The 19,204-nt window shown below is 50.3% G+C and overlaps 1 protein-coding gene across 1 annotated transcript in view; it reads right to left on the bottom strand.

Moving 5' to 3' along the window:
- Positions 1 to 3,660: 3,660 nt before the first annotated feature.
- Positions 3,661 to 19,204, bottom strand: part of MAP2K4 (mitogen-activated protein kinase kinase 4) — a gene marked incomplete at its 5' end in the record, with an annotated part of 32,951 nt that continues 17,407 nt past the window's right edge. Inside the window, 4 exons of the mRNA XM_008938378.1 lie at positions 3,661 to 4,609; positions 5,634 to 5,679; positions 8,642 to 8,790; positions 9,824 to 9,901. Coding sequence (XP_008936626.1) covers positions 4,496 to 4,609; positions 5,634 to 5,679; positions 8,642 to 8,790; positions 9,824 to 9,901 — 387 coding nt within the window. The remainder of the gene's footprint in view (positions 4,610 to 5,633; positions 5,680 to 8,641; positions 8,791 to 9,823; positions 9,902 to 19,204) is intronic.

The raw sequence follows: 19,204 nt of genomic DNA, 5'->3' as shown, positions 1-19,204 counted from the left end.
TCTCTGCAGACCCCCCGCAGTCCAGCCTGCTCCGTTTTATTCCCAATAAAACAACGGTTCTGTGTGTGTCCAGAAGAGGGAGTTTGAGCTTCAGCCTGTTCTCCAAGAGTTTTCACAGCTTGAAACACAAGGGGAAAATTCAAGAGCTCTTTTTTCCCTTCTTCATCAAAGCAGCTGCTCCTTCTTTCCTTGGACCCTCAACGTGTTCAAAGCAATGACCACGCTTGTGATTGGTAGCAGGAGTCAAAGTGAAAGTGGAGCTGTTTGGTTTCTAAGCAGGACCTATAGTATTACCCTGGGCTTGAGCACTTCATTTGTACCTGCCTGGCCACTGGAAGAAACAAGAGGTTGGGATGAAGGCTGGGGAAGCCAAGGAGGAGATCAGTGAAAATACAGACCACACAACTCAAAGTGCTCCTGCCAGATGCTGCACATCTGCATGCATATGGTGCAGGCAGAGATGTATTTGAACTTGGCCAGACCTCAAAGCTGGTCTTGCAGTTCCACAGACACACACTAATTGCAACAAAGCACAGTACGCTTTTTTTGGATGCTATCTAATGCTTGGTGAAGACCTGAGAAGTGTCTCAGCTATGCAAGCAGGCCTAAAGGTATGGAGAATTGGTATGAGGTGCCAGCCTGGATCACTGTCAAAAGGTCAATGACTGAAAGTCTACCTGGAGGCTGGCTCATACCCTCAGCCTTGCACCAAGCACAGAAACCAGGGAAGCCTCAGAGCCTTTGTGGTGGCACAGAAGAAGCCAGAGTCGAGCCGTATCAGTCTGGTCATGATGTCCGTAGGAGGACTGCCAGCCCCAGGGCTGGAGAAAGACATCACACATTGCTGAAGCAAGGAATGTTTAATTTGCCCAAGGGCTCAAAGGAGCAGCAAGGTGGGTCTGTCCCATCAAGCCAGTTTGAGCACTACAGGCACTTGTGGCCAGCCCCTCTCTCCCAGCACTGTCTTCTTTCCCAGTGCAGCTGCTCAGGTCCAGTTCTGCTCACTTGACTGAACAGTCTCCAAGCCCTCCATGGCTTCCAGGCAGGAGGGACATTTATCCCAGCACCAGGAGCTTTGGCAGTAGGAATTACCCAGGAATTTGTATTCTTAGATCATCTGGACTTTGCAGACATTGACTACTCTTGCAAAACTACAGAAGCCTGCAAGGCTGTGAGCATCAGCTGCCCTTTCCCCAGAGTGTGGCCAGGGCCACCTGCCCTCCTCGCAGGGACAAGATGTCCTGAGCCACCAGAACCTCCCTGTGCAGCGAACAGGGCTCACTTGGGAGGCACCCAAACAGCGCAGGGAGCTCAGCAGTCTTCCAGAGAAAGAAAATATATCCAGGTCTCCCTGGACTTTTTTTCCTGTTTAACTCGACACAAGCAGTTTCGAAGGCTGCTCTTCTCCGGTGCAGCTGCCTCCCCCTGGAGGAAAGCCCTGGAAGCCAGGTATTTATTTCAACAGCTTCGAATGGACCTTCCCATTCATGTCTGACCTTACAAAATAAAAATAACAAGGTCACAGTCGCATCCTAGTTTTATTACAACTGACCTGCAGGCAAAAGGATAGAACTATTACATAAACACTCTGATCCGTGTATAATATCTTAAATAGAGGAGGAAGTCAAACTGGGATACTGGATAAAATACTCTGAAGCTCTTTGAAGCAGTTAAGTTCCTGAGCTCCATTTTACAGACAATAAGGCAACATCCCTGCACATCAGTTTTTTGATAATTTTTATACATAGTTCTATGATACAGGAAAAAAAAAAAAAAGAGCTCACAATGTACAGTTCTTACACTATTTTCACAGCTTCTGAACACTATACACTCTTTTTTTTTTTTTTCTTTTTTTAATAAAGATACATCTTAATAAATGGTGTACCCTTATAATAAGCTATGTTTAATAGACTAAACCTCTCCTTCTGGACAGCCACCAATGCCACAGCACCTCCAGCCTGACTTTGCCACTGGCAGCTCAAAGCTTCATGCTTCCATTTCGCAGCCATCGGAATCAAACTAGTCACATGGCTAAAGATGAGCCCTGGATGGGGCTGGCACCAGCAAAGGGACCCCAGCCATGCCAGCAGAGCAGAGCAGGCAGGAGCTCAGTTGGAGGAAAACTGACTTTTGGAAGGGTCCATCCCAGTGTTAGCCCTCTGAAAGGTTTTTGGGCTCTCCATCACTGGGTGTGGATCAGACTTCAGCATCTGGAAGGTGGGGGTGGAGGCAGAGCAGCTCTGCACGACTAGACCTGTGTCTCTTCAGCACCCCAGGTCCACTGGGGGTGGCTGAAAGCTGGTGATATGAATCCCAGCTGCAAGGCTTGGCCAAGCCTGAGGAAAGCCAAGTTTTCCAAGGCTACAGGGCTGGGGGCAGAATTACCACTCTGGATACGCTGTGGGTCCTGTGAACTGATCCTTCCACGTGATTAGTCAGAGCTGTTGGGAATGCCTGGCTACTGCAGAAAGCTCTGCCTTGTCTGTTTTGGGAAGACTTTAGTGACAACCTCACCTGATGCGCAGCCCGAGGAACATAGCCCAGGAAGGGCAGGAGGACTGCATGTCCTTCCCAGCTGGGCACGCTGCGCCCCAAGGGATCACCTCAGCATCAGCCTTGGTGCCAGAGGGACCGGCTCCAACAGCCCAGCAGGAGACACGCAGTGCTGCAAGGGTCTCTGTCACCTCTGGCCAGAGAAGCACCAAGCATCCATAGGAGCATGGCCTCGGCTCTCCTTTCCCAGCCGAGCAGCTGGGGCAGGGGTGTGCTCATCTCCAGTGCTCCCACATCAGCCCAGTTTGCGCTTGGCAGCAGTGTTTGACACGAGAAGCCCTTCCTGGGGAGTCCTGCTGGTGCTGCTGTTTCCACTCCCCTTGCATCCCTGGCCCTCTGCATCCTGGGTCAGGTTTTGTTCCAGAGCTTTGACAGTAGGTTGTTCTAACATTGATCTCAAGTCCTACAAAGTGCCCAGACTAGACAACTCAAAATGGAACTCAGAGATGCTGCAGTCTCCATTTTATCCCTGGTAGGCTACTAAATGTATTAGAAGTACGAATTTTTTGAAGAAAAAAAAAAAATGTTTTCAGGAAAAAATAATCTTTGAAAAATATGCCAATTAAAAAAAAACCCAACCGATGCACTTTTTGGCTCAGCGATGGGCCAGAAGATGACAGCTTGCCTGGCCTTGCTGGGCCAGCTAAATTAAGCCCACAAGGCATTAAAACACTCCCTCATCTCCACGTCACCTCTGCCTACACCAAGCTGAGTGAGGTTTGCTCCAGGGTGCAGTAGTAAGAGCCGTGGAGGGTCACAAAGGAGGCTGGCCTTGCCCAGAGGGTGGTGAGCAGTCCCAGCAAGCCAAGCAGAGTGGTGCCTGCAAGCGGTGGGGCCGGCGCAGAGCCCGCGGCAGTGGGAGGACATCCCCACCGACCAGGACACCGGGCTCGGTGTTGGCAGGGCTGGGAGGTTCAGGTCAGTGAAAAGGTGCCAGCATCAGGGCTGGGGACAGTGAATAAGGTGAGAAATACTGGCTAGAAGTCACAGACACTGGTTTGCGGCTCGTGAAAAGGGCGGCAGACTTTGCGAACGGCACTCGTGGAGGTCAGGGCAGAGCCAGGTGGCAGCGAGCACTGTGCGGCCAGAAATCAGGTCACAAGCAGGTTAAATTCAATCGAGTAGTTTAATAATTCTTCAGGTCAAAGGTCTTATCTTACCAGGTAACAATTTACAGGACACCTAGTTAAAAGTGAAGAGGGGCTGGCTTGGTAAAAGGAGAAACAATACATGATGTCCCATCTCTGAATAGTTTAATGTTAGCTTCTTTCAACGCAACATATTTTTGGTAAAGACATATTCACTCTATTTAACATGATCTCTCTTTAACAGAATTTCAGCTGAGCACTGTCCCCAGAAAGTACACTGCGACTGTAAAGCAACAGAATTTCATAGCAGTAAATCTATTGCACTTTGTGAAGAATAAAATTCTCCTTTGCCTTTCTAACTCCAGAAGGCAAAGCATCTCGTTGGTTAAGCAAGTTCTTCTCCCTCCAGGCAAAGTCTCTTGATGTTCAGACAGACAATGCCTAACTTTTGTTTGTTTGCTTTTTATTATTACTTGAAACAACAATTGGAAGAGTTTGAGAGAAAAACCTTTCCAGTAGCTGCTGAGAAGTCTCCAAGCTTTGAGTCTAGAAATTAATTTTAGGTGCTATCCAATCACGGTCAACAAATAAATGTACTTATTTCCACATTTCATGAATATGTCCACAAAAGAGCAAGATGAGGTCTCTCTTTGACCAACACTAACACTGTGTGATCAGGTATTACAAGGATGCACTTTTTATGTGACAACAGTATACAGACAGGATGGAAATAACACCAATATTATTGCACATGGTGTCTGGGCGAGCATTAAAAACACTGCAATATGTGGTGAAAATTCTTTACAGCTTGTTTTCTCTCAGCCCTTTTTCTAGAGTTTGATGTAGCAGCAATATCAATCGACGTACATTGGAGAGCTGGGAGTTGCTGGCATTTGATCCAGGATTTTACAAACATAGCATGCAACATCCACTGTGCGTTCCTCATACATCAGGATGAAGGGATGTTTCTGGAATCAGATAAAGACACAACACAGTTACATTCCCTCCTCTGACACACGCTGCCTACCCCAGATAAAAGCTCAGTGTATAGATTTGCCTGATGCACGAACACAGAGGTTGGTGGTGGCTGTAGGACAACAGGAGAGAACCTGGTCCGTGGCTTTCACCCACCCAATCTGCATCTGAAATGTGCAGCACGGGGCTGGGACAGGACTCCAGGAGGCAGCGAGGGTGTGATGTTGGAAGCACCTGGCTCCTTTGCAGCACGGACATGTACTGAAATACTTTCGAGAGGTTTCAGCAGCAGCCTTGTCAGCAACAGGGAGACAAGAGTGACAGGGAGACACAGCTTCTGGAGGTCAAACAGGAGATCAGGACCCAAACCCAGTTCTCCTGAACTGTTACCCTCTGCTCTGTCCAGGAGGCCACACTGGCCAGACCCATCTCAGAGCACCTGGGAAATAACAGCATGGTCACACCACCACCATCAGGGACCCAGGGCATGGTTTCACACAGCCCCTGAAGACGTGGCTTCCAGATGCCCAGAGCTCCTTGAAGGTGTGTGGTTGCCAAGGTTGACTCATCCAGCCCAAAAGCATCGCTGCATTCCCGCTGCAGGCTCTGCCCCGACGCCGGCTCTGCTCGTGTCCTACGCCAGAGCACTCCAGCCTCGCTGTGTGACCTGCCTGCTGTGGCCACTTATACACGAAGGTGCTGGCCAGAAGTTCCACATGGCTCCTGCACCGTGTCAGGACCTAAATCCCAGGCAGCATTTACGTGGCACAGCCGGCACGCCCCAAGCCCCGGCAGGCAGCCGCAGCAGGGCACCCCCCCAAGCTGGCCTCCCGTGCCTGCAGACGGGCACTGGTGACCTCAGAGGCGTAGAGCTGCTGCTCCTCCTGAGGCTGTGGAGCTGAGCACCTGCCCTGATGGCCCCAGAAGACCTGGAGAGACCTCGGATGTGAGACCCACCCCGCTGTGCGGACAGCAGGGCCGGGACAGCCGGCACGGGCAGCCACACTTTGCACTCACCAGAAGCTCTTTATACTTTGGCCTTTTGGACTCGTCCTTTGTAAGGCTAAAGAAAGCAGAAAGAGAATTAGGAGAAGGTGGGATTGGAGAAATGGTTAAAGACATCAAATGCAAATTTTTACAGGACACCATGCTGAATTCACCACTATCGTGGTGGGACTCACTGCCTTTTATTTTCTGGAAAAAACATCCTTGTGCTGTGAGTGGCCACAGGGACTCCCTCCCTCCCACCCCACACGGGTGTAGCCACCAACAGCAAGTGTGGCCACCAACAAATCCTGCTGGGGACAGATCCCAGTGCAAGCAGAACACCGTGCCCTCCCTGTGGGGTTCCTCTGGCACCTCGACCAGTACAGAGAGGACAGCAGGTGGCAGCAAAGGCCACCAAAGCCCCTGGGCCTTGGGACATGGCAGGCACATGGGGACCAGAGGCAGACAGCCCAGGGATGGGGTCAACAGCAGCCCCTGCCCTGGGTGCCAGAAGGAAGGGAAATGGCAGACATAGCATCATTCCTAAATGAGGGGAGCTGAGTCTAATTCCCAAGAGCTGCATTTCCACCCCCACAGGCTCGGGCTGGACCTCTCTCAAGCTCCAGCAAGACTACAGCATGGCCTTCATTAAGAGTGGAAAGGACCTCTCAGAGCATCAAATCCAACCATCAAAAATCCCACAGCTGCTGCACAAACACCCTCACTTCAGGCTTTTGCCACCCAACATCAATTCATTTTCTGACCTCAAGGAGTCTGGGGGTTTGAACGTGCTCCTCACAATGCCTTGAAGGCAGCTGGTCAGAGCTTCAGCTCACAGAGAAATCACAGAAATCCTTCACTGCTTCTCCAGCTCGACGTGAAGGTGTGCGCCTGGAGCGGCCACTGGCAGCACCAGGTGCCACACGGCTCCTTCCTTTGCAGCAACATCCCCTCTCCTCCCCAGGCAGCTGCAGCTCAGGAGCTGGTGGCTCTGCAGCTGCTGGTGTGTGGCTCCCAAAGCCAAACCCAGAGCTGGGCCTCTCTGTGCACCCTGGAGCCAAAAGCTGAACCTCTCTCTGCAAGCAGCTTCAGGAGGAGTCTGACTTCAGGTAAGCATCTGACAGACAGAGGTGGGCTGAAGGGGGACAATGTCACAGCCAGGCATTCACAGTGCTGTTGGGACCCAAAGCAAATCACCAAAAAAGAAAAAAAAACAAACACACACACCAAAATCCCAGATACTTTTTAGTATTATTGAAAATATCCTTCTCTCCCTGATCTATCACAGCAAGCAGGCAGCAGCACTGCAGGACTCATGTTCAAGATTTTTCCTGAGTCTGGAGTGCACAAAAATAGAAGATTATTACATCTTCACATTTGTAGGGCAATGCCCAGGAGATTTATGCCATCCCCTAAAGGCACAGCCTTTCAGAGACCCACCTGCCTGCCTAGGGACACCAAAGATTACTGTTCACAATCAAGTACAGGTCCTTAAGAGAAATATTTATTACAGCATTGCTACAAAGACACCATCAATATTCCAGGCATTAAAGTCAAATTATTTATAAACCATACTAGCCAAAAAACAGAACTAGAATGAGAACTGCCTCGTGCTGTATCATGGCTGTTTCAGAGCACCGGGCCCTGGGAGGGGTAAATGGGCTGGAAATAGGAACTGACCCAATCAGACTGATGTGCCAACGACACTGCTGCCCAGCAGAGGTGCCATGACCTGGAGCACAGCTCACCCATGCACATGGGGCAGGAGAGTGAGCTCCTGGCTTTGCCAGCTCTGTAACCATGCATCATCCCTGCGGAAAGCTGTGTGGGAAACAACCAACTGCTTGTGGTCTACATGAAGAAAGCAACTCCTGATTTTCTAACCAAAACTACACCATTTTTGAACTGAAAAATGGAAGCTGCCTTTGAGGAGCAAACCATTTTGATGCTCTGTTTTCTGCAGCCCAAAGACAATAACCAGGACTTTTTTACAGCCAGATGGAAAGTGGAACCTGGCCTCCACAAAAGTTCATAATTCTGAAATAAGAGTAAAATCCAAACCCAAAGAACATCTCCCATAGATGGAAAACCTTAAAAAAAAAAACTCTTGAAAGTTCTCTTGAAAGTTAAAATTGTGTAAAGCTGAGTCTTCCTGTGTCACAAAGCTCTGAAATGGACAGCCCTGTGCTGGGAATGTCCATCATCTGGGTCTGCCCAGGGCAGAAGGTCCCAGAAGACAACCACAGATGACACTGATGGATCTCCCGTGTGCTTCAATATTAGGTTAACAAAATCATGTTGACTACCTTTCACATTTTGATAGAAGAATAATTCATCAGGAAATTCACAATCATCCCTCAACCAAAGCAGGACCACACACGTGGCAGACAGAGACTGCCCCAAGCCTCTCCTGCACAAACACGGAGTGCTCTTCACCCCAGGCTGACCATGCTACAGAGGCCCTGCCCTAGAGAGATCTCTAGTCTTGACCTTGGCATATGGTTGGCACAAGACACATGATGCCAACGACCAAGCAAGCCCCCTGGTACGGGTCCTGCCAGTCACTGTGCTGAGCAGAACTGGGTGGGAAGGCCCCTGGCCCTGCCAGGCAAAGGGCAGGACAAGCACATGTCCTCTGCCCAGCAATGGGACAACACTTCCAGGTGTCCCAGGCTCCTGCCTGCAGAAGAAAGGACAAACAGCACGTCTGTCTCAGAGCTGCATCACACCGAGGAACGAGATACACAGGACAGGCCCTTACCTGGCCATGCAAAACCCTATGCCTCTCCTGAGAATATGCTCAAGAGGTTTTCTCCTCATACCTTCTCCAAAGAGTAGTTTCCAAAGGTCTACTCTTCAGCCCTGACTCAGACAAGTCTCCTATCATCTCCAAATCAGTGAAATGCAAAAGATCCTCACCCTCATGCTGGTGCAGGATGTGAAACAAAGCTAGGAAGTGCTTGGCATATTACCCTTGCCAGCTACCTGGCAATGACAAAACAAGACATCTCCAAGTGCTTTCGGGAGGAAACACCTACCACAAGTTGACGAAGTTGATGAAACTTGGGGAGAACTCCCTTTCCTCTGAGTTGCTCAGCTGTGGTGGGTCTCCTTTTACTACTTGTGTCAACTGGTCAAACACACTGTTCCACTTGGGGTAGGGGAATCGCCCCGTGGCCAGCTCATACTGCAGAGAGACAGCGACAGCAACAGCACCAGGAGGGTTACATGAGGTAAACTCATCAGGGTAAGAAGATGTATGCAAAGACCCCAAACCCCCCAAAAGGGACACTAAGATGAGATTCTTCCCCCCGTTCCCCATACGAAGCTCAGCTGAGAGAAGAGAAAGTTTTACCCAATAGTAACAGCTGCTGCCTACATTAGGAGCACCTCCAGATTTAACATGGCTAAGCCATGCTTTCATGGTGACAATGTCTTCTCTGCTATGACATGAACCACTACTCTTACTAAGTTGTTCAGAAGTAGGAGAGTAAAATCCTCCAGTCCCTTCCCAAATACCCTAACGATCACTGGAGAAAATGGGCAAGGAGAACCACACAACTGTAGACTATCCCAAGCTGGAGGGGACCCGTAAGGACCAGAGTCCAACTCCCTGTTCCTCACAGGACAATGAAACTGACATTTTAAAACACCAGTGGGGAAGACAGAAGCTTCTGGTTCATACTTATTGCTTCTGCCTTCTCTTCTACTTCACCCCCTTGAGAAGGGAAGATTTTTCAGTCTATCAGTGTGTGCACTCAGCAGTGCTGTGGTTAAGCCAGGGAGGAATCAGCAATGGGGATCCAGGATTAACTGAAGGTTCCTGCACAGCCGAAGTACACCAGATGCCAGGGCTGCGAGAGGCTTATTTACAGAGGCTGGATGTTCTGTTCTGCACCACCACACTCACCATCCCTTATCATCTGGAGACAAAATTCATTTGTGATCCACCACCTCTTCCCCACTCTCGTCTCCTTCTCTGCAAAACATAGCTGCAGCTAAACGTACCCTCAGGGGTTCAGGAGACCACCTGCCTTGCAGGGATTCGTATTGTCTCTGAGCCAGGAGGTGCCCACTTCAGTCACAACATGCGAATGCTTCACAGCAGCAGAGCTGGGCTTTGCTTCAAGCACCCGTTTGACACCAACCTACTCCATCACACCTCAAAGCACACCAAGACTCCCCACCAGGACCGTGCAGAGGGCCCAGACCCCACTCACCAATGTAATCCCCAAGCTCCAGACGTCTGAGCGGACATCATAGCCTTGCCTGGATGCGCTGGGATCTATCCTCTCAGGCTGAAATGGGAAGAAGGACCAGTCAAACACTGTGCCACCCAGCAAAGAATATGACATGTCTGCACACGTGGAAAAAACTCTAAATTTGTCCCGCTCTAGGGGTAAACTTGTTGCTAGGGCAGATGTCCCACCCCAGCAAAGAAACATCTTAAGGAACCAAACACTGATTTTATGGAGGCATGGTGTAAAAGGTGACCTGAAACAGCAATTCAGCACGGTCCAATCTTTTTTTTTTTTTCCTTTTGTACAAGCAGCTTGAATAATTGTTACTGTCTATTTATTTAGTTTTGTTTAACTCCAGGAGCTCTTCAACACAAAGTCTTGCTTCCTCTGCTTTTACAGCAAAGTTGTCCCTGGGGAATCATAAGAACTGGAATAAACATCCTCTCATTCACTAGCCCAGGGCACTGAGGGTTTGCAGCACCTACCAGAACTCCTCTTCCCAACTGTCTGCTGGTTGCTAAACCTCAGGAGGTGTTACAAACAATGCTTTTTAAGAACAACTCTTCTTTACAAGGTTTTGGGCATCCCTTAAAGGCAACTATGATGTTACACAGTCTTCAGACATACAAAATGTTTTTCACAGAAAACAGTATTGAGCCAGACATGGTTGATTTGTACCTAAGAGTAAATTATCCAGAGATATGAACCAGCACAAAACATCTTTATGCTGTGCACACAATCTTTCTGAGAAACTTCAATTCTGTCTTCTTTTGTTAAAAATGTAATAATTAAAACGTCAACAGAAAGAGCGTCTTGTTAAGTTTTGCGTGCAACAATAACAGAGACCTGAACTTCAACCAAAAAGGAAATTATCAGGTACAGGAGATACTGTGAAAGCCCTCGTTGCCTTGTAAGCTACATTTCAATACAATTTCATGGCAGATGCCAGCTGAAGAGTGCCATGCAATGAACGAAGTCCCTTAGTGCAACCTGGACCCAGCCGACCCCCTGCATGAGAAGACCACCATGTTCCCACAATACATTCCAGCCCCCAAACCCTCATGGCACTTCTGGTTGCTCTGCCAGCTGCCAGCCCTCCTCTTTGCAGCCCACCTCTTCCATGCAGCTGCCCCAGCTGTGACTGCTTCTACCCTCTTCCATTTCACCAGTCACCAGGACCTTCTCCAACAAGGAAACTTGCCCAGGCCACCACCCATACATTCCCACATAGAGAAGGGAGACGGTTCCACCAAGTTTCAGTGGTTCTACATGTGGCTTCTCCTACAACCTTGTTTGTGTCCACTACTCCTCAGTGCACATTATGTTGCCTTCCCAGTGCCAGCAATGTGTTTTATCATCCCTACTGCCAGTTACAGAATCAGCTTTGAAACAGGCTGGATTCAGAGGCTGTACCCTGACCATGCTGCCTGTCCCACCCTCCCAAGTCTGCCCTTTGCTTTGCTTTCTTATCCTTTGGTTGTGGTTTCCATTCATTTTAAGCTCATGCATTAATCATTCCTCTCATGACTTGGGCAGAGTTCTCAATAATTCTGCTCAGATGGCATGTAAAATAATAAAATTACTAAAACTCAACTCTCTTAAACCTACTATGGGCCCTTTCTGTGCTCTTCTTGTAGCCCATTTATACTGGAGGTAAACCTGTGCTTCTCCCTGCTCACAAACCAGCATCCCATCTTTGCTGGAGGATTTCAGTCTCTCCAGGCTGGGTACACTTTACCAACAGACCAGCAAATCAGCTGACAAGGAAATAATAGCTAATATAAGCATCCATTTCCTCAAATATGGGGAACAAAAATGTAACAACAACTCCTCCACAATTTAGTAGCTGAGACAGTGGGGAAACAACAAGAGGGGTGAGGATCTGAATGGAAAATGCATATTCCCAGTCTCTGCCACTTGCTTACTTGAGGGGAGGATGGTTTGATAAGTAGTGAAAATTCAGGATGTGGATGCTCTTAGATTTTTGGGGAGGTTACTGGATGTTTCAGTAAGAGGTAAAACATCTCAAGGAGGAGCCTGTGGTTCAGCACTGGCTCACACTCAAGCTCAGGAAGGACAAGAGGAGCTCAGACTTATAAATCAAAACTGTCCTCTACGCAGAAGTAACACATGGAGTAACATCACCTAATGGCTACAAAAATCCTCAAAATGCTCTCAGTGATGTATTTCCACAGACAGAGAAACAGGGACTTGGCCCTAGACAACAGTGGCACAGTTAAAAGCAAAGCTGGATGGATCAAAATAAATCCTGCCGAAGTACAGAGCAGAAAGAATCCTGGGAATTTTCCATGTAGATGACATAGGAGCAATTAACACCAACTAAGGAAGAGTCAGCATGTCACACTCTGGGGACCCAAAACAAGTGCTGCAGACAAAGCCTGGCTCATGCTGGGTGTCTTTCTAAAATCAAGAGCAAGCAAGGACAGGAACTGGCTGTGATGGAGACCCACCACTGGATGTACCCATGCTGCAAAGAGGCAGGGTCTGAGTGCACCAAAGAAGGGCACAGGCTGCCACAGGGCTTATCTCTCTTCTGGGGTCCATCTATGGACCAGGCTGCCCAGGGAGGTGGTGGTGGAGTCCCCATCCCCGGAGGGGTTCAAAAAATGTGCAGATGTGGCACTTGGGGACACAGTTTCGTGGTCATGGTAGTGTTGGGTGACGGCTGGACTTGATGATCCTAGAGGTCTTCTCCAACCTTCACGATTCTATAAGCAAGTCCACCTTGACTGAAAAATGAGCAGGAGCGGGCAGCACTGATCCTCCCTCTCCTCCAACCCCCCAGCTACGCAGACACGTGCGGTCCGGGCTGTGACACAGGGACAGGCACAAACACGACTCCCTGCAGGCTTCAGCTGCTTCATGTTGATAAAGAGCAAAGCAGCATTTGTGGGAAAACCAAATTCTTGAAGCTCAGCTCTGGATTTTCACTGGTTACATAATCAGGGAGCTTTCTCCCACATACATTGCAAATTCAAAGCTGACCACATGGCATTATAATGTACATAAACTCTTATTTGCTACTTAGGTCAATACATCCTTAAACTAAAAGTAAAGTAAAGGTTTCCAGGAGTGAAGAATGACCAGAAAGAGCTAAATTTTTGCCATACAAAAATGAGAACAAAATCTGCACGATACAAACTCCCCCTCTACTCCAGGCACAGGAACAGACAGGTGGAAGATGGAAGCTGCCCACCCCCATTGGAGGCATCTCCTCACACTAACACATGTGACATGAGGTCCAGGGACCTCCCTGGCTTGGGCTGGCATGGGACTGAGGCCGAGCACTGCACATCTGGAAGCACATCTGTGTGGTCTGAGGCTGTACCATCACCTGCCCAAAATTTGGCTGCAAATCCCACGGTGAGCTTTGAAGCAGAGCAGCCAGAGATAACAGACCCTCACTGCTCTGACACAAGCTGGATGAGAGTCTTGCATGAGCCGTGGCTCGCTGGCACGTGATTCCACAGCCCTGCCAGCCGAAAACCACGTTTGTGCCTGTTTATGGGCACCAAAGACAAAACCACAGTCTCCCCAGGGTGTGACCCCATCACCGTGGTTTTCTCTCTGGCCCGCCAAGGGGCTTGACAAGCACTCCAAGAAAGGAGCATCTGTCACCACCTGAGTGACCCAGCTCTCGGGGCCAACTCCAGACTGAAGCCACAGCAAGGAGAAGAGTGATGTCCCCACACAGCTGCCTGCGGGGTTGGGCAACAGCATCGGAAACCATTGTTAGGACCATAAATAACTAGTTTGGGAAATTCTTCTGCTGTTGAGTAAAGAAAAATGTTGCCACTTGCTTTCTGCATTGCTGTGCTTCTCAAGAATATTCCTATGGGGAAAAGTGAAGTTGTTGTCCCTTCAGGGCTCTCCCCTGCAGGCCCCTCACACACTCAGCTGGAGTATGGAGCCATGGCCAGCACTAGTGTCACCCCACAGCCCAGGCTGGGGGACAAGTGATGGGCACACAGCAGGGCAGCCAAGGAGGCACTGACTCGCTGGGCCCTCAGACCTGCCCCTCCTGCTCCAGAGAGTGCATGGCTCCCTCTGATCTGCTTGCTGAGACCTCCAAACATTTCACTCTTGCGAGCCCCCTCCTTGACTTCTCTACAGGGCTGGGCTGCAGTTCAGACCCGACAGGCTGAGGAAGAGCCTGAGCACTCACCTTGACAGGAGATGCTCACCACCAGCCCTGTGGACATGACCACCTCCCAGAGCAGAGGCAGTCCTGCTCTGCAAGGTGACTGTCTTCAGGGGGACATGTTGTGCTGGTGCTTGAGGAGACCTCAGTGCCCAAAATGCAGCCGGACAGCAGGTGCTGCAGCTCCAAACAGATGTGACCATCCATCCACTCCTCCTGGCCACTGCTACTGCTGTGCTCTACAAGGTTTGGAGGCTCTCCCTTAGATGATGATGATCTCCCTTCAGTGACACCAAATTCTTGTACTGCCTGCTGAGGAGGTGGGGTGTCTAATTTCATGTGTATCTCGATTTTCACATGCAGTGAAGCCTAATAGGCTTTCTGGATCTCCTCCTGGGCATGTGGGAGCTCCCAGAAGATGACCTCAGTGAAGCAAAAGCCTCGGTCTAAGAGCACAGATGTGAGTCGTTCCCCATGAGCAAGTGAGGCAGCGAGTCACACTGTGCTGGGTAAAGTCTTTCCTAAGGTTATACCCCTCCTCTCCTGGACTAGGTGACTGATGAAAAAGCCATTAACACTTTGTTGTCTCTGGGCCTGTATCACAGCACCAATTGCTCCAGGGGCTGTGCAGCAGCCCACCCTGGCTGCAGGAGGGGAAATAGCTCCTTGGCCAGGGTGTGGTGCAGTGGAGCAAAGGGGACACAGCTGCAATGGGAGGAAGAGCTGACAACGAAGTTCTGTCTTTGCATGGTGGACCTGCTGCTTCCTCCTGCTCCTCAGCCTACCACCTCTAGGACAGCAGCAGTAACACCATCTCTGTGTGCACTACTGCTACACCTACATAGGCGATAAGAGTCAAAAAATACTTCAGCCAAAATATTCATCCCTGCTTGGGCTTCTGAATCAGACATTCCTTCCAAAATCCCCACTGTTCTCTAATTTCCTGTCCCTCCCCCTTGCCCAGGTCAGCCCTGAAGCCGGCGGCTGCACACAGATTATCAGCAGAGATCATGTTTCTAGAGAATGGCCTTTCCTCCCCTCCTATTTCCTTTACATATTTACTCTGAGAGAATGTTTCATTTAAAAACTTCTCCAGCAGCATTTTCCAGGTGGAGACGCGGGTTTCTGTTCGCATGGCATCGCGATCCCCTCCCAGCTGGGTTTCCTACCAGCATCTGCATTCCTCCACCTCAAAAGCAGGAAGATCACAGGAAAGAGGTGGACTGGGGGACAGGGGACACTTGCTGGGCTGAGAAGATTGGCAGGAACATTAATGAAGGCAATGAGGTCCCATTGGGCTTGGCACAGCATATTCTGAAGGATCCTGTTTGTCTTGTTAGAAAAGGTAAATGCGTGGCTGTAATAAGCTCAGAGCAGTGCAGCACACTGTCTGGACTGCAACTAAATCAGGCATCAATAATTTATTTTAGTAAATGGCTTCACTGATAAAGTTCAGAGTGTATCTGTTGTCAAAAGGACTCTACTAAGTGGGAAAGACAGGATTTACAACGGGATCTCAAAGGCAAACTTCCTTGGCCTACTGCTAATAATATCCAAGAAAATATAAAGTTAGTGTTGTTAAATTCTGTATATCATAAAAATATTGCCAGTGTGATAAATAAGAGCTCCTGAAGAACTAGTGTGACTTGAAATAGTGTGATTTTGGACTAGATGACCTTTTAAGGTTCCTTCCAACTCGAAGCATTCTCTGATTCTATGAATGTTTGGTAAGCCGGGCTCTCGCTGGGTGCTGACTCACTCAACCAGATACAGAAAAAGCAGCACTCTGGGGTGACAGACAGCACCTGGAAAATGCTGGAGAAACCCCAGAGGAGCATCACAATTAAAGGTGTGTAGCTGGGGCAACGTGCTGGGAACCACTGCTCTTCTTATGGACTCCACAGGCAAAACAAACACTGGAAGTTTGCTCAATTTCAGGGTTTATGTTTGTGAAAGGATGCTAAAAGAATGTGAGGTTTATAGCACAGACATAAAATACAATCTGATTGGCTTTAAGGGCATAAGCTGCTCAGTCCCTAATCTCCTCAAAGAAAAGCTTAAGAGGTGACTACATCAGTCAGAAAGTACCTACTGGGGAAAGGAGGCTGTGGCCAGTGTAGGACTCCTTCATTCTGCGCACAGTAGCAACAGGAACCCACAGCTATCCATTAAAGCAAGACTTGCTCATATTAAAAAGATGGTATTAGGAGAATAGTTAATGACCAGGACAACTTCATGGTCACTGCAGTGGATTCTCTAGCACTTGAAAAGGCACCTTTAATGCAGGAATTCAGAGGTCTTCCTTGTCCAGTGCTGTTTTGGAAGACCACTGTCCAGCACCCCAGAGCTTGATGTGTCCCCTCAGTGCCATCCCCACCACTGCTTCTAAGAACTGCCTCAGATGACCAGGAGCTCCAGACAGGCAGCAGTTTTGGAGGGCTGTAAAGGATCATTTCAGCCCTGCTAAATAACTGTCACACAACCTGACTGAGGGACTGAAGTTTTGGTGGGGATGCTCTAGAAGTCCATGAAGTAGTAAGTTACAAATGACTGAACTGCAGGGAGCCCAGTTATTTTTCCACAGTCCTAACAACCAGCCAACAGGAAGCTTTAAAACAGACAGAAAAGGAGTCCAGCAGAAAGCAGTGCAAAGGGACGACTTCTGATCCCAGAGGTTCGATGATGCAGCAGAGAAAGGGAACCAAGAGAGGGTGTCTACAGATGAAGTTACGCACGCCCCAACCAGAAATCAAACATAACAAAAGGCAGATGGTCATCACGTGGCAGATAGGGCCAGGCTGCAGTCACTAGCATTTTGAGCCTTGAAATCTGGTTTCTCCATGACAAAGACCTCAAGCAGAAGCTGTTGGTCTGGGCACAGGATCAGGAGGCTTCCGCGGCTGCAGCTGATCTGCTGTCCTTCTGGCCTCATACCCCGGTCATGACATCTCCATCCCATGACAGCCTGCATGTGCAAAGCACATCCCTTACTGCCCAGGTCCAGTCCTGACCACGATCCGCCCCACGTCGTGGGAAGCAGGAGCTTCTGCCCTCCATGCACGCTGGAGCACCCGGTCCTGCCCTGCCCATGGTGGAGCCCTGCTCCTGCCGTGGCCTCGCACCTGGCCTGCCCCTCAACCAAGGCACCGCTGCAGCAGCAGGGAGGGGACGGAGGGGGTGGAGGCTAGGCTCGGTTCCATGCAGTTCCATGGCCATCAGGGGAGGCTCCAGCAGTCCCTGAGCCTCATCCACAACAGCAGCAAGAGCAAAACAGGCTCTGGGAGGACAGGTGGCACTGGGACCTGCACAAGCCCCCACTCCCTCATGCTCTACTCACCCTGCCCACCCCTCCCTGCATCTCCACTGCCCTGATGATCACCTGCTGGTGTTTGTGGCTTCCAGTCAACCTTCTAGTAGCTGATCACGACAGCAGGAGCTACCGTGGGCCACCCCAGCCCTGCCAGGCGTGCCCCACACAGGGCAAACCACGGCACGCAGGAGTTGCCTGCTGTCTCCAGCTGGACTCCAATGCCTCCTGGCAACTATCTCCCAAACCTGATGTTTAGCTACGTCCCATGTAAATTCTAGCAGCCAAAACAACCTTTTTTTCTACCCTTTTAGTACTCTCCTCCACGAAACTCACATCATCTGGCCAAGTGATCTGCTTACACAGGCAGCTGCTGACCTGTTTCCTCAGGTTCATACAAACTGCCCGTGCAGACAAGTATCTGAGCGGGTAAGGAGCAGGATCCCATCCTGCCAGGACAGGGGTGCGAGCGCCGATGCAGAGACACGTGTGAGGAGCCACGTTTGGACAGACATCCCACAAGGGGCGAAGCTCAGGGCTGATTTCAGCTGGGGGAAGAGTAAGAAGGGGTTATGTTCTCAGCTGAAAGCCCCGAAGCACCAGGGGGACAGCACAGCCCAGAAGTGGGGCGGGCTCAGAGCTCAGGCATCTCCACCAGCACCTGCCACGCCAGGAGAGCCTGGAGCTGGTCCATGCTGCTTGCAGAAGGACAGTGCCACAGGTCTCCCGGTCTCCTCCTAAATTTGTTTTCTCAGTCATAAAAATGGCTGGGTGCCCAATTTCAAAGGGGAAAAGAAAAAAAAGAAAAAGTCCAACACACAGCAATATTCTGGAGCATCCAGAGGATTTTAGCTGCCTGAATTCAAGCCAGTGGGCTACCAGTTCGGTTCAATGACGGACTGAGCCTGATGAAAACCTGGGCACCACATCAGGAATGCAAAGCTGAAACAGGCTCTTGCTCAGCTCTGCTTGGGTAGAGGATTCGCAGGGAATCCAGCACCCCAGGGGCCTCTCCCTGCTCCAGCGCTGGGAGAACAGGGCTCAGAGCTGGCACTGCCACCAGCCCAGGAGCCGCTCTGTGCACGGCCTGAGCCCCGCATGGGCCCTCCGAGCACAGGATGCTGACCCCAGCAGCAGCTTCTCATCCTGGCTGGGGCGAAGGAGGAGAAGGAAACATCCCGAGCTCCGCAGAGACAGGGCTCCGTGCTGGCCCTCAGCTCCTGCACAGCCAGGGACAGGCAGAAATGTGTTTGCTGCGACACGGGTCAGGCAGGAGCACCAAGAAGGCTGCTCTGTCCCCCGGCACTACGGGCCCCCTCCCCACCCCCCTGTACAGACAGCTCCTCAGGAGAGCCTGGCAGGCAGCCCAGGCAGGGCTGGGGCTGTGGTGCAGGGCACTGGGGCAGTCGCAGCTGAGATTCGTGGAACCACAGAATGCTCTGGGTGGGAAGGGACCTCCAAAGGGCACCTAGTCCAACCCCCCTGCAGTGAGCAGGGACATCCCAAACTAGGTCAGGTTGCTCAGAAACCCATCAAGCCTGACCTGGAATGTCTCCAGGGCCTCCACCACCTCTCTGGGCAGCCTGGTCCAGTGTCTCACCACTCTCAAAGTGAAGAACTTCCCCCTGATGGCTAATCTAGATCTACCCTGCTAAAACCATTGCCCTTCATCCTGCTGCTACACACCCTTGTAACCAGCCCTTCCCCAGCTTTCCTGTAGGCCTCTGCAAGGGACTGGAAGGCCACCATAAGGTCTCCCTGGATCCTTCTCTTCTCCAGGCTGAAAAACCCCAGCTCCCTCAGCCTGGCCTCACAGCAGAGATGCTCCAGCTTGGATCATTTTTGTGGCCCCCTCTGGACCCGCTCCAACAGGTCCATGTCCCTCCTGTGC

This window comes from Merops nubicus, unplaced genomic scaffold (genome assembly GCF_000691845.1).
Source record: "Merops nubicus isolate BGI_N331 unplaced genomic scaffold, ASM69184v1 scaffold18104, whole genome shotgun sequence".
NCBI classification, from domain to species: Eukaryota; Metazoa; Chordata; class Aves; order Coraciiformes; family Meropidae; genus Merops; species Merops nubicus.
Note: the sequence above shows the minus strand (reverse complement) of the source record. Positions and strands in the feature narration are given on the sequence as shown.